The sequence below is a fragment of the Mustelus asterias genome, unplaced genomic scaffold, assembly GCF_964213995.1.
Source record: "Mustelus asterias unplaced genomic scaffold, sMusAst1.hap1.1 HAP1_SCAFFOLD_3622, whole genome shotgun sequence".
Classification (NCBI taxonomy): Eukaryota; Metazoa; Chordata; class Chondrichthyes; order Carcharhiniformes; family Triakidae; genus Mustelus; species Mustelus asterias.
In genome coordinates this window covers 1-15,000 of record NW_027593567.1, presented here as the reverse complement: position 1 = coordinate 15,000, position 15,000 = coordinate 1, and the positions used below count along the sequence as shown (strand labels likewise).

At 50.1% G+C, this 15,000-nt stretch overlaps 1 protein-coding gene across 1 annotated transcript in view; it reads left to right on the top strand.

The window, feature by feature from the left end:
* LOC144490691 (E3 ubiquitin-protein ligase HUWE1-like) overlaps positions 1–14,507 on the top strand; it is a gene marked incomplete at its 3' end in the record, with an annotated part of 29,501 nt that extends 14,994 nt beyond the window's left edge. The window contains exons 4-11 of the mRNA XM_078208394.1: positions 1–120; positions 826–925; positions 2,059–2,611; positions 3,246–3,705; positions 9,596–9,714; positions 10,840–10,996; positions 12,815–12,947; positions 14,291–14,507. The exon at positions 1–120 is cut by the window's left edge and continues 169 nt beyond it. Of these exons, the coding sequence (XP_078064520.1) occupies positions 1–120; positions 826–925; positions 2,059–2,611; positions 3,246–3,705; positions 9,596–9,714; positions 10,840–10,996; positions 12,815–12,947; positions 14,291–14,507 (1,859 nt within the window). The remainder of the gene's footprint in view (positions 121–825; positions 926–2,058; positions 2,612–3,245; positions 3,706–9,595; positions 9,715–10,839; positions 10,997–12,814; positions 12,948–14,290) is intronic.
* Between the last annotated feature and the right edge of the window lie 493 nt (positions 14,508–15,000).

The window sequence follows — 15,000 nt, the reverse complement described above, 5'->3', positions numbered from 1 at the left end:
TTGCGGCCGAGGCTCAGGCCTTGCGCCGTGAACAGGAGGCCAGGCAGAGGCAGCTGATGCACGAGCGTTTGTTTAGTCACAGCAGTTCGTCCGCACTCTCTGCCATTCTGCGCAGCACAGGTACGAGACTGTGTTCCTCACCCGCCCCGTCTTTCAATTCTCTCCGTTTCCAGTTTGCTTTTTCTGCGTTGGTGGATAGTGCTGTCCCTGAGTGCCTGTGATTTGGAGGACGATTTCCCTGTGACTCCACCCAGGAGCGACTAAAATTGGCAATGTGCTCTGCACCTCGATGAAGCAGAGTGGATTTCTCCAGCGATTTGTGTGGGTGGTCCCTGGTGGGGGTGAACACAGGGGAGGATCTTTAGGCCCTGTGCAGGCTGAATGAGTCCTGCCCTGTGCCCACAATTCACAGTGCGGTGCCAGTCAAAAGCAAAGAAACTTGGCACGTCTAGCCTGGTGGCTTGGTCTCAACAGGGGAAACAACTCCATTTGACCTCCCTCAGCCCGTACAAGCACCGGGGGAGAAAAACAGTTAATTGGTTACTTGTCTCATTGCTGACTTTGCCGGCACAGGGTGCCACTTTCCCACTGCAAGTAATCAGTGGTCTGCAAAGCTCTCCCAAGGTGTGGCGAGAAGCTGTATAAACTCTGAAAAGCAGCATAGGCCACCTTACCACCCAGGGCGGGGCGGATGTTATGGGCAGCCACGTGCACAGTATTGTAGTGCGTTGAAGCATGCCCACATTTATCTGTGCCCTTGTAAATCTCAATTGGAGCTGTTGGCAGGATGTGTCGCGATTCCTAACTTGCTGCTTTGTGCCGCAGGCTTCACCGGCCGCCTGGGAGGAAACCGTGGGGTGCAGTACACACGCTTGGCCGTGCAGCGAAGCGGAGCCTTTCAGTGGGGGAGCAGCACCCACAACAGGTACAGCAACAGGGCCCACATGCCTGTGGTCCCCAACACCAGGTTTGGGTCCTCGTTCTGGGTCAGCTGGGCGCACATTGGGATTGTTCTCGGAGCAGAGCAGGTTAAGGGGCGATTTACCAGAATGGTGCCAGGCTCACAGCAACTCTGTTAAAGTTTAAAGTTTACTTATTAGTGTCACAAGTAGGCAATGAAGTTACTGTGAGAATCCCCTAGATGCCACACTCTGGCGCCTGTTCGGGTACACTGAGGGAGGATTTAGCACTGTGATGCGCGATTGATTCACACGGGAGGCTAGACCGTACCCGGGAATAAAGGCTTTTATTCACTACAAATAGGAGCACACTATTCAACAATATTATCCCAGACTAAAGACTACTAGGAAGTAGCAGTGACCTTTATACTCCTGTAAGAAGGCGGAGTCCTGGGCAGAGCCGAACGGAGTGTACCACATAAACAATAATAACAGGTGGAACACCCAAACCCTAACCCCAACAGTAACAAGAGTAACATATATACAAGTACCCATAGTGGTAACCATCCATGGTTCACCACACATTGCCAATGCACCCTAACCAGCACGTCTTTCTAACTGTGGGAGGAAACCGGAGCACCCGGAGGAAACCCACGCAGACACGGGGAGAACATGCAAACTCCACACAGGCAATGACCCAAGCCGGGAATTGAACTCAGGTCCCTGGTGCTGTGAGGCAGCAGTTATGTGGAGAGATTTGAGAAGCTGCGGTTCTTCTGCTTAGAATAGAGAAGCTTAACAGAGGCTGTTAAAGGCATGGAGGGGTTAAATAAAGCAAGTAGGAACAGTTTGCACAGAATTGTCAGCAACCAGAGAGTGCGGATTGAAAACGGTTAATGAAAGAAGCAGAGGGAGATCAGAGATGGTTTTTTTGCGCAGTGAGTTATTGTGATGTATGGTGCGCTGCCTGGTAGAGCAGTGGAAGCAGATTTAGTCGCTATGTTCAGAAGGGAATTTGGTAAATGCTTGGAAAAGCACAAAGGCTGTGTGGGGTCCTCTGGTGCTGTACGGTTCAGAGTACCAGTGTCTCTGTGTGATGTTGGAGTGATGTACAATATCAGCTGATGTTTATTTGACGCTTGCTGCGCTCCTCCTACAGAGCATCGAGCAGCAGCAACATGGACAGCTTGCTCCGGCTGCGAGGGCGCCTCCTCCTGGACCATGAGGCCTTGTCCTGCCTCCTGGTCCTGCTCTTTGTGGACGAACCAAAGCTGAACACCAGCCGCCTCCACCGGGTACTGCGCAACTTGTGCTACCACACGCAAACGCGCAACTGGGTCATCAAGAGTCTTCTGTCCATCCTGCAGCGCAGCAGTGAGAGTGAGCTATGCATCGAGACCCCTAAGCATGGCGAGGAGAAGGGCAAGAAAGCCACCAAGCCTGGCGCGGGCACACATTCCGCTGCCCACGAGCACAGGCCCCTGGACCTGCTTCACAAGATGGAAGCCAAGACCACCAGCCAGCTATCCTGGCTCTCTGTATCCATGGATGCCGCCCTGGGCTGTCGCACTAACATCTTTCAAATCCAGCGGTCTGGTGGGCGCAAGCACTCAGAGAAGCACATGGGCTGTGGTTCCACCGTCCACATCCACCCCCAGGCCGCGCCTGTGGTCTGTCGACACGTCCTGGACACCCTCATACAGCTCGCTAAGGTGAGGCCGCTTGCTTCCCTTATTGGGGGCCGTGCATTTCGCCAGGAGGTTCAGGAGGACTAGGGCAGAGCACTCAGTTATCAAGGAATGGAGTCAAGCAGCAAGGGTATCTTTGGGTGCAGATACACAGCTGATTAAAAGGAGCGGCAATGGTAAATAAATCCATATTAATGCCAGCATATCCCTGGGTTTCATTTCTGGAGAGCTGGAACTGAAAAGAAGTTCTGTTAAACTATATGAGAGAAAGGATATTGAGGTTCTGAATGAGGGCTAGCGGATTTATACCAGCCATTTTCCATCAGGAAAGACTGAAAAATCTGGGACTTGTTGCTTTAGAAAAGAGAGAGCTGGGAGATAGTTATCTTTAAAATTATAAAGGGGTTTGATAGGACAGGTACAGCACGGGGCTAGATACAGAGTAAAGCTCCCTCTACACTGTCCCCATCAAACACTCCCAGGACAGGTGCAGCACGGGGTTAGATACAGAGTAAAGCTCCTTCTACACTGTCCCCCATCAAACACTTCCAGGGCCAGCACTTAGGTAGTCTGTGCTCCTTGGAGCTACATGATTGTGTGGGGAGATGGAAAAATTGTTCTGTTAGCTTTGTCACCAACTCTGACTGTTTTGTTCCAGGTATTCCCAAGTCATTTCACGCAGCAGAGGACCAAAGAGGCAAGTGGTGAAACAGATAAGGAGAAACTGAGCAAGCAGTCTGCCAACAGCCCGTGCCTTGGTCAGCCTGTGGGTGGAGGGGGCAGTAGCGCCAACCCCAGCCTGGGCATCTCCACTGACTTCTGGGACTTGCTAGTCAAGCTGGACAACATGAACGTCAGCCGGAAGGGCAAGACCTCGGTCAAGACCACACCTTCCTCCAACAGCGAGGGGGAGAACAGCCAGTGCAGCCTGGAGTCTTCCCCCCTGGGTCAGCTGATGAACATGCTCTCACACCCGGTGATCCGCCGCAGCTCACTGCTGACTGAGAAACTGCTGCGCCTGCTCTCCCTCATTTCCATCGCGCTGCCTGACAAGGCGACAGAGGTGGCGGTGAATCACAGCGGTGCAGCCGAAGTCACTCTCGTCGGCTCCGTCACTTGTAAGTCAGCATGCTCGTGTTTCTCACCTAGCTTCCTTTGGCCTGGCGCTGTCCTGCAGAATGGTTTGTGAATAGTGGCAGGCATGAGGCCACATCCTCCTTGGGAATTGAGTCTAAATGTGGGGTTAGAGGAGCAAAGGGATCTCGGGGGACGCTGATGTACAAACCCTTACAAATGCTGACCAAAATGTGTACAGTTTTGGTTTCCTTACTCATGGAGGGATATACTTACATTGGAAGCAGTTCAGAGAAGGTTCACTGGGCTGCTCCTGGGTGAAGGGGGTTTGTCTTTCAAGGTCGGGCACATTGGAGTTTAGAAGAATGAGAGGTGAGCTTATTGAAACACACTCAATTTTGAGGAGAGCTCGGCAGGAGGATGTTTCCCCCCCATGGTGGGGGGAAATCGAGAACTGGAGGTCAGGGCACAGTTTCAGAATGAGGGGTCTCCTATTGAAGACGGAGTTAATGAGGAATTCTTTCTCTGAGGGTGGTCAGTCTGTGGAATTTCCCCCCTACAGGGGGCAGCAGGGAATGCTGACCATTGAATATATTCAAGGGTGAGTTGGACAGATTTCTGATTTGAGGGTGGGACGAGGATTATGCGGGAGGGGGACAGACAGGGAAGTGGATAGTGGCATCGACTCCAATCGGCCATGGTCTTATTGAATGGTGGAGGAGGGCCGAGTGACCTACTCTTCCTCCTTTATCTTCTGATCTTAGTCAGGCAGCTTGGGAACACTGAGAGAATAAAAATAAGCAAAACACTGGCGTTGATTTTGGTTGGTGAGAGGTTCTGTAATGAAGCTTGGGTAGATCTGCTCTCGAGCACGGTGCACAGTTCTGGTCACCAAATTGATAGAGACACTGGAGAAAATACAAACAAGGCAGAGTTACAAGGCTGCTGGCTAAACTGGCAGGTTATAGTCAACAGATATGTTGGGGCTGTTTTCTCCAGAGGACAGATTGAGGAGTACCCCATTTCAGGCCAGAGAAATCATGGAAGGATTTGACAGAGTTGATGTGGGAAAAAATGTTTCCACTTGTTGGCGGAGACCAGCGCTCGGGGATCACCAATGCAAGACTGTCACTAATATATCCAACTGGGGAGGTTCAGGAGAAACGCCATTACCCAAAGAGTGGGGAGACTGTGGGACTCACTCCCGTGGGGAGACGAGGGACTGTGCAGATGTAGTCCCACAATCAAACACTCCCAGGACAGGTACAGCACGGGGTTAGATGCAGAGTAAAGCTCCCTTTACACTGTCCCAATCAAACACCCCCAAGATAGGTACAGCATGGGGTTAGATACAGAGTAAAGCTCCCTCTACACTGTCCCCATCAAACACTCGCAGGACAGGTACAGCACGGGGTTAGATACAGAGTAAAGCTCCCTCAGGTGGATGTCGTCTATAGAGATTTCAGTAAGACATTTGACAAAGTCCCTCATGGCAGGTTGGTTAAGAAGGTTGAGGCTCATGGGATACAAGGAGGGGTTGCTAGATGGGTAGAAAACTGGCTTGGCCACAGGAGACAAAGGGTAGCGGTCGAAGGGTCTTTTTCCGGCTGGAGGTCTGTGACCAGTGGTGTTCCGCAGGGCTCTGTACTGGGACCTCTGCTATTTGTGATATATATAAATGATTTGGAAGAAGGTGTAACTGGTGTTATCAGCAAGTTTGCAGATGACACGAAGATGGCTGGACTTGCGGATAGCGATGAACATTGTCGGACAATACAGCAGGATATAGATAGGCTGGAAAATTGGGCAGAGAAATGGCAGATGGAATTTAATCCTGATAAATGCAAAGTGATGCATTTTGGAAGAACTAATGTATGGGGGAGTTGTACAATAAATGGCAGAGTCATCAGGAGTATAGAAACACAGAGGGACCTAGGTGTGCAAGTCCACAAATCCTTGAAAGTGGCAGCACAGGTTGAGAAGGTGGTGAAGAAGGCATATGATTTAGACCATAAGACATAGGAGCGGAAGTAAGGCCATTCGGCCCATCGAGTCCACTCCACCATTCAATCATGGTTGATTTCAACTCCATTTACCCGCTCTCTCCCCATAGCCCTTAATTCCTCGAGAAATCAAGAATTTATCAATTTCTGTCTTGAAGACGCTCAACGTCTCGGCCTCCACAGCCCTCTGTGGCAATGAATTCCACAGACCTACCACTCTCTGGCTGAAGAAATTTCTCCTCATCTCTGTTCTAAAGTGACTCCCTTTTATTCTAAGGCTGTGCCCCCGCGTCCTAGTCTCCCCTGCTAAAGGAAACAACTTCCCTACGTCCATCCTATCTAAGCCGTTCATTATCTTGTAAGTTTCTATCAGATCTCCCCTCAACCTCCTAAACTCCAATGAATATAATCCCACGATCCTCAGACGTTCATCGTATGTCAGGCCTACCATTCCTGGGATCATCCGTGTGAATCTCCGCTGGACCCGCTCCAGTGCCAGTATGTCCTTCCTGAGGTGTGGGGCCCAAAATTGCTCACAGTACTCCAAATGGGGCCTAACCAGTGCTTTATAAAGCCTCAGAAGTACATCCCTGCTTTTGTATTCCAAGCCTCTTGAGATAAATGACAACATTACATTTGCTTTCTTAATTACGGACTCAACCTGCAAGTTTACCTTTAGAGAATCCTGGACTAGGACTCCCAAGTCCCTTTGCACTTTAGCATTATGAATTTTGTCACCGTTTAGAAAATAGTCCATGCCTCTATTCTTTTTTCCAAAGTGCACGACCTCGCACTTGCCCACGTTGAATTTCATCAGCCACTTCTTGGACCACTCTCCTAAACTGTCTAAATCTTTCTGCAGCCTCCCCACCTCCTCAATACTACCTGCCCCTCCACCTATCTTTGTATCATCAGCAAACTTGGCCAGAATGCCCCCAGTCCCGTCATCTAGATCGTTAATATATAAAGAGAACAGCTGTGGCCCCAACACTGAACCCTGCGGGACACCACTCATCACCGGTTGCCATTCTGAGAAAGAACCTTTTATCCCAACTCTCTGCCTTCTGTCTGACAGCCAATCGTCAATCCATGTTAGTACCTTGCCTCGAATACCATGGGCCCTTATTTTACTCAGCAGTCTCCCGTGAGGCACCTTGTCAAAGGCCTTTTGGAAGTCAAGATAGATAACATCCATTGGCTCTCCTTGGTCTAACCTATTTGTTATCTCTTCAAAGAACTCTAACAGGTTTGTCAGGCACGACCTCCCCTTACTAAATCCATGCTGACTTGTCCTAATCCGACCCTGCACTTCCAAGAATTTAGAAATCTCATCCTTAACGATGGATTCTAGAATTTTGCCAACAACTGAGGTTAGGCTAATTGGCCTATAATTTTCCATCTTTTTTCTTGTTCCCTTCTTGAACAGTGGGGTTACAACAGCGATTTTCCAATCCTCTGGGACTTTCCCTGACTCCAGTGACTTTTGAAAGATCATAACTAACGCCTCCACTATTTCTTCAGCTATCTCCTTTAGAACTCTAGGATGTAGCCCATCTGGGCCCGGAGATTTATCAATTTTCAGACCTTTTAGTTTCTCTAGCACTTTCTCCTTTGTGATGGCAACCATATTCAACTCTGCCCCCTGACTTTCCTGAATTGTTGGGATATTACTCATGTCTTCTACTGTGAAGACTGACGCAAAGTACTTATTAAGTTCCTCAGCTATTTCCTTGTCTCCCATCACTAGATTACCAGCGTCATTTTGGAGCGGCCCAATGTCTACTTTTGCCTCCCGTTTGTTTTTAATGTATTTAAAGAAACTTTTACTATCATTCCTAATGTTACTGGCTAGCCTACCTTCATATTTGATCCTCTCCTTCCTTATTTCTCTCTTTGTTATCCTCTGTTTGTTTTTATAGCCTTCCCAATCTTCTGACTTCCCACTACTCTTTGCCACATTATAGGCTCTCTCTTTTGCCTTGATGCATTCCCTGACTTCCTTTGTCAGCCATGGCTGCCTAATCCCCCCTCTGATAACCTTTCTTTTGTTTGGGATGAACCTCTGCACTGTGTCCTCAATTACTCCCAGAAACTCCTGCCATTGCTGTTCTACTGTCTTTCCCACTAGGCTCTGCTTCCAGTCGATTTTTGTCAGTTCCTCCCTCATGCGCCTGTAATTACCTTTATTTAACTGTAGAACCTTCACATCTGATTCTGCCTTCCTTCTTTCAAATTGCAGACTGAATTCTACCATATTATGATCACTGCTTCCTAAGTGTTCCCTTACTTTAAGATCTTTTATCACGTCTGGCTCATTACATAACACTAAGTCCAGAATAGCCTGTTCCCTCGTGGGCTCCATCACAAGCTGTTCCAAAAAGCCATCCTGTAAACATTCAATGAATTCCCTTTCTTTGGGTCCACTGGCAACATTATTTACCCAGTCCACCTGCATATTGAAATCCCCCATGATCACTGTGACCTTGCCTTTCTGACATGCCCTTTCTATTTCGTGGTGCATTTTGTGCCCCTGGTCCTGACCACTGTCAGGAGGCCTGTACATAACTCCCATTATGGTTTTTTTGCCTTTGTGGTTCCTCAACTCTACCCACACAGACTCCACATCGTCTGACCCTATGTCGTTTAGTGCTATTGATTTAATTTCATTTCTAATTAACAAGGCAACCCCGCCCCCTCTACCCACCCCTCTGTCTTTTCGATAGGTTGTGAATCCCTGGATGTTTAACTGCCAGTCCTGAACCCCCTGCAACCACGTCTCTGTGATGCCTACCACATCATACCTGCCAGTCACAATCTGGGCCACAAGCTCATCTACCTTGTTCCGGACACTGCGGGCATTTAAATATAGCACCTTTAATTCCCTATTGACCGTCCCTTTTTGTTTTCGTAGTGTGGTGGACCTTGGTTTACTGAGCCTTTCCAGACACTGTGTCATATTTTGTGAGATGGGGACTGAGCGCTGTCTTTTCGTGATTTTTTGTAATCCTAAGCAGCTACGCTTCCCACTGATTCCTTCACCTCTTGGTTCCCTGACTTTCCCTTCCCCCCCAATCTCTAGTTTAAAGTCCTATTGACCACCTTATTTACTCTCTTCGCCTTTATAGGACGGGGTATAGAGTATAAAAGCTGGGGTCTGATGTTGCAGCTGTATAGAACGCTGGTTAGGCCACATTTGGAATACTGCGTCCAGTTCTGGTCGCTGCACTACCAGAAGGACGTGGAGGCTTTGGAGAGAGTGCAGAGAAGGTTTACCAGGATGTTGTCTGGTATGGAGGGTCTTAGCTATGAGGAGAGATTGGGTAAACTGGGCTTGTTCTCCCTGGAAAGATGGAGAATGAGGGGAGACCTAATAAAGGTGTATAAAATTATGAAGGGTATAGATAGGGTGAACAGTGGGAAGCTTTTTCCCAGGTCGGAGGTGACAATCACGAGGGGTCACGGGCTCAAGCTGAGAGGGGCGAGGTATAACTCAGATATCAGAGGGATGTTTTTTACACAGAGAGCGGTGGGGGACTGGAATGCACTGCCAAGTGGGGTGGTGGAGGCAGGCACGCTGACATCATTTAAGACTTACCTGGATTGTCACATGAGCAGTCTGGGAATGGAGGGATACAAATGAATGGTCTAGTTGGACCAATGAGTGGCACAGGCTTGGAGGGCCGAAGGGCCTGTTTCCTGTGCTGTACTGTTCTTTGTTCAACACTGTCCCCATCAAACACTCCCAGGACAGATACAGCACGGGGTTAGATACAGAGTAAAGCTCCCTCTACATTGTCCCCATCAAACACTCCCAGGACAGGTACAGCACGGGGTTAGATACAGAGTAAAGCTCCCTCTACACTGTCCCCATCAAACACTCCTGTGTCTCTGCTGCTTCAGCTAATTTACCTTCCTTTCCATCTCTTGCCAGCACCTCCAAAATCTGCTAAGTCTCCGGCGAAAGCCACGTCCGAAGGAGCAGCCAGTACCAACGACAGCAAGATCCAGAATTCTGGTTTAACAGAGAAACAGCTGCAGCTTTCTGTGGAGGTAAGGGTGATATTGGCCTTGTATGCTTTCCCTTCCATCAGCCAGAACCTAGCATGGAAGGTGTTGCTCCCTCCCCCTTGCCAGACACTCTGTTCCTCTGTCTCCCTGGCGTGACGTTCCACCTCTTGCCCAGGCCCGTCACTAACGCCCAGTCACTGGGTGTTTCAGCACCCAGTGGTGCCTTTCCTCGCACAGTTTGTATTTTTCCTGCTTCTCAACTGCCCGATTCCCCTGTTGGGGACACAAGTGCACATTTTTTTCAAACTGCTTTCAGTCAAGGTTTCTATGGAGCAGCTGCTGAGAATCATCGGAAGATAATCCAAGTCAGCGTGTTCTCCCCATGATTGGCTTTCCCAGATTGACCAGTGCCTCTCAGCTCTCTGTGGCCTTTCTTCTCTTTCCCCCAAAGAGCTGGCACCTCTTCCCTCCGAGGATAGACTGTGCCATTCCAGTGTGGCGTGAGTGTGTTGGTGAAAAGCACCTGTCCGTAGTTTACAGTTGGGCCGAATGGCCTGTTTCCATGCTGTAGACCTCTATGACTTGGACTTGCGAGTGTGAACCACCTCTGTGACACTGGCCAGTTAGGGGTGAGCAGATCCTGGTCTGCGTTCTTTTACATCTTGTGGGCATCGAATGCGAGGCCAGCGTTTGCCCCTTTGCTGCTGCTGCCCTGAACAGAACTGAGTGTGTTGCTCAGCAATTTTAGAGAGGCGATTAAGAGTCGACCACTTTGCAGTGGGTCTGGAGTCACTTGGAGGCCACACCAGGTAAGGAGGCAGATTTCCTTCCCTAAAGGACATTGGCGAACTGGATGGGTTTTATGACAATCATTTCCCGGTCACCATTATTGAGACGATCTTTTTATCTGTGATTTAATTAATCAATTGAAGTTAAATTCCCCTCCCTGATGCCATTGTAGGAAGTGAGTTTGCGCTGCCAGCCTTTCGATTGTTGACCCACTCTGCTTCCCATATGTGGGGGGGAGGGCTGTCGGGGGGAGGGCGCCGGGCTGTCGGAGGGGGGAGTGCCAGGCTGCCGGGGTGGGGTGGGGTGAGAGTTTGTAACTGAATGTGGGCCATCGTCATGTTCCTTCGGTCACACTTTCCTGTGCTTTGTGCGATCCAGGTGCTGACCTCCCACTCGTGTTCAGAAGAAGGTCTGGAAGACGCTGCAAACATTCTGCTTCAGCTGTCCCGAGGGGAGCCAGGAACCAGGGACACTGTCCTGAAGCTGCTGCTCAGTGGAGCTCGCCAGCTGGGATACACACTCTGCCAACAGATAGGTGCCAGCTTCCTCTCTCCGCTTTCTATCCTTCACTTAGATCCAAAGCAAGTGTGTGGAGAGTCGAGGGGCTTCCGACTCCTCCAGATGTGCCTCGGCCCCTGTTAGTCGCATCGCCCATCAGAACTCGAGTCTCCATGTTCTTTCTGTTCAGTTAATTTGTCCTTCATTTCACTTTGCATGTTAACCTCACTTTAACTGTGTGGGGTCAGATTATATTGAAACATAGCTGCTTCACATTCCGTTAGTTGCATTTGAGGTGCTTTGTTACTATCTGCCGAGAGCGCCTCTCCAGTGGGGGAGATCTCACTGTTATTGCTGAGACTGTCATAGAATCATGCAGCACAGGAGGCCAATCAGCCCGTTGTGACTGTGCTTGTTGCCCAGTAATATTGAATAGTGTGAGGCTACTTCAGCACTGTAGCCACAACACGTCCCTCTCATGAGTTCGGGCACAGACAGAGGCCATTCAGCTCATCGTGTCTGCGCATGCTGAAAAATATTTTTTAAAATTCGCTACCCTTTCTAATCCCACGTTCCAGCACCTGGGCCACTGCCTGGCAGGTTACAGCACTGCAGATCCAGGTACATTTTCAATGAATTGAGGGTTACTGCCTCCAGCACCAAACCAGGCAGCAAATTCTAAACACCTACCACCTTTTGGATGAAGACGTGTTTTCCTCATGTCCCCTCTAATCATTCTACCAATCACCGCAAACCTGTGCCCCCTGGAAATTGACCTCTCCGCTAGAGTGAACAGAGTTTTCCCCGTCTATTCTATCTCGGCCCTTCACCAGGTCACCCCCTCAGCCGCCTCTGTTCTACGGAAAGCAACCCAGCTGCAATTTTCCAGCCCTGCCAACATTCTTGTGAATCTCCTCTGCACTCTTTGCAGGGTGATCATGTCTTTCCTGTAATGTGGCAATGAGAACTGTATGCACAATTCCAGCCGTGGCCTATCGTTTTCCCCTGTTCCATCATCACACCCCTGCTTTTCTATTCTATACCTTGTCCCATAAAGGATAGCATTCCATATGCTTCCTTTACCACTTTATCCACCTGTCCTGCATTCCAAGGTCTCTCTCTTCCTCTACCCCCTCAATATCCCCCCATTTATTGAGTATTTTTTTGCTTTGTTTGCCTTCCCCAAATGCATTACCTGACTCTTCTCCGCATTGAATTCCATTTGACACTTCCCTGAGGACTCCACCAAAACCACTGATATCATTCTGGAGATATCGGCTGCCCTCTTGCTGTAACTACATTGCTTTGCTGGCAAACGCCTAAATGGGATAAAGTTAGCACGGGCACACTGCGAGCAAGATTGCGTGTCCAACAAGCAATCCACTTTCTAATCAGCAATGTAATTGGCCACATTTGGATTTCTTAAGGGCCCGCATGGTTAGCTTGGGGGTGAGGAGTAAGGGTTAGGGCTCAAACAGCGAGAGCTTTTAGCAAATCGGGAACAGTGACATCTCCGTAAACAGCCACGGGTCACTTTGATAATGGAGCGACTGCTCACTTTAGGCTACTCAGTTTGTTCCAACACCTCTGTGCATCTCCCAGCCTTTATCGTGGCATCAAACAGCACAGAAGGTGGCCATTCTGCCTGGCATGCCCGTGCTCGCTCCTTTGAGGGAGCTGTATGACTAGAGCTCCTGCTTCTGGTCTTAGCCAGATCTAGCCGCAGGTTTGTTCATCGTCAGGCGTGTGGCCAACTCTTCCCTTAAAAAATGAGCAATTGTGTTTGCTTCCACTGCCCCTTCAGGGAACACATTTCCAATCAGGCCTGTGTTCCTTTGCCCCCTGGGGCACCCAGGTACTTTACTAGCTGAGCTGCGGGAGTACAACCTGGAGCAGCAGAGGAGAGCGCATTCTGACGGCCAGTCACCCGAAGGGACACCAGACGACCACCCTCAGCTGACCAAGTTAAAAGGAAAGATGCAGAGCAGGTAAGATTGCACCCCCTCCATCCTGAGCGAAAAGCTCTTGGTGGCCTGCCCCACTCTCTCCGCTGCTGCGTGTGGAAAAGCACTTTTCCTTTTTAAACAGTTGGTCTGCTGAACCTGAGCGAGCTGGGCCAGGTGGGCTGGTGAGAGCCTGAGCTTGGTGAAGTGGCAATTCTGTGCCAGATCAGAACCAGCAGTAACTGGCATGGCTCGGTGGGTAGCATTCACACCATTTGAGTCAGGAGGTTGTCGGTTTGAGCCCCACTCTGTAGACGCACACACAACTACCTAGGCTGACATGTGAGTGTGGTGCTGGCGATGTCTGCACGGTCGGATGGGATAGGACCTCCCCCCACCATCCTCCACTGACATGGCCCAAAGTAGATCATCTAGTCGTCCTTTTGTTTTCTTTTATTCTGTCATGGGATGGGAGTCGCTGACGAGGCCAGCATTGCTGTGGGTCTGGAGTTAGATGTCGGGTAGGGCCGGCAGATTTCCTTCCCTAAGGGGCCATTAGTGAACCGAATGCTTTGTTATAAGATAGTCAATAGTTGTCCAGTCGCCGTTACACAGACTAGCTTTATATTCCAGATTGTTATCAATTGGATTTAAATTCCACTCCCTGCTGCCAATGGTGGTGGGGATTTGAACCCCTGTGTTCCAGAGGACTTGCCTGGGCCTCGGGATTACTAGTCCAGTAATATTCCCCGCTACACCACTGTCTCCCATCGGTCGGAGTCTCGTTTGCTCTGTTACTGGTCACCGCATTTGCGAAGTAATTTGAGCGTGTCGTGCTTGGGGATGTCTCGAAGCTGTGAAAAGCATTCGAAAAATGCATTTCTGTTTCTCCGCGCCACAGCGTGGCCACTGGAGGACAAGGAATTTGTCATCTTCCCTGGCCCCGGGCATTCACTGAGCATGGCCCCTCTGCCCAATGAATGTCTCTTTGCAGTGTAGCTACTGCTCTTTGGCAGACCAGTGCCCAAAAACCCCAACCACGGATAGTTCACCCATTCTTGTGGGGTTAAATATTGATCAGGACACCAGATTTGCTGCCTTGAACTCACCTGAACAGATAGACAAGGCCCTGCGTTTCAAGTCATCACTGAAAGATAATCCCACCCTCCCCCCTAACGCTGTGCATGCCGGCTGCAGTTACGGCATCAGGTCCTGAGTCAGGGCCTCAAAACCACAGCCTTTTGACTCTTGGGGGGGGGGGGGGGGGGGTCGGGTTGTGGGGGGGTCGGGGTGGGGGTCGGAGTTGGGTGGGGTGGTGGGTGGGGGGGGGGGGAAGGAACTTCTGGGAGTTGTAAATGAAGCAGTTTTGCCCCATGTCCGGCTTCTAGGTTTGACACTGCGGAGAACGTGGTCATCGTGGCCTCTCACAAGCGCCCGCTGGGGGGCCGAGAGCTCCAGTTACCCTCCATGTCGATGTTGACATCCAAGACCTCCACCCAGAAATTCTTCCTCCGCATCCTGCAGGTCATTATCCAGCTGCGGGATGCCACCCGGCGGGCAAACAAGAAGGCCAAGGAGACTGGAAGGCTAGGTACAAGCATTGGGGTCTGGGGGGTGGGGGGTTGGTTAGAGGGGGGTTTGCGGTTGGACAAGCACCATTGTGTATGGCGGCAAATCTATAAAAAGTGTGCTTGTGCATTTGAGATGCTTTCTGGACTGGACCCCAGCAGCGTCCTAATGTGTTTGCTAGAGACAGTGCTTCATCTTCAGTCTGCACTCACCTACAGCATCACATACCATCCTGAGGGGTCATAACAGGGTGGATCTGGAGGGATGTTCCCCTGTAGAGATCTGGAACTGGGGGAGGGGGGGGGGGGGGGTTCAAAATAAGTCACCCGTTAAAAAGGGAGATGAGAATGATTTTCTCTGGGAGGGTGGTGGGTCTCCGGAATTCTCCCCTGAGAAGGCGGTGGAAGCAGAATCCTTGAATATTTTTAAGGCGGAGATGGGCAGGTTCTTGGTCAGTGTGTGGGGAGGTGGGTGGAAGACAGTGATCAGGGCGGGGTGGCGGGAATGCAGGTCCAGCATGATCTTACCA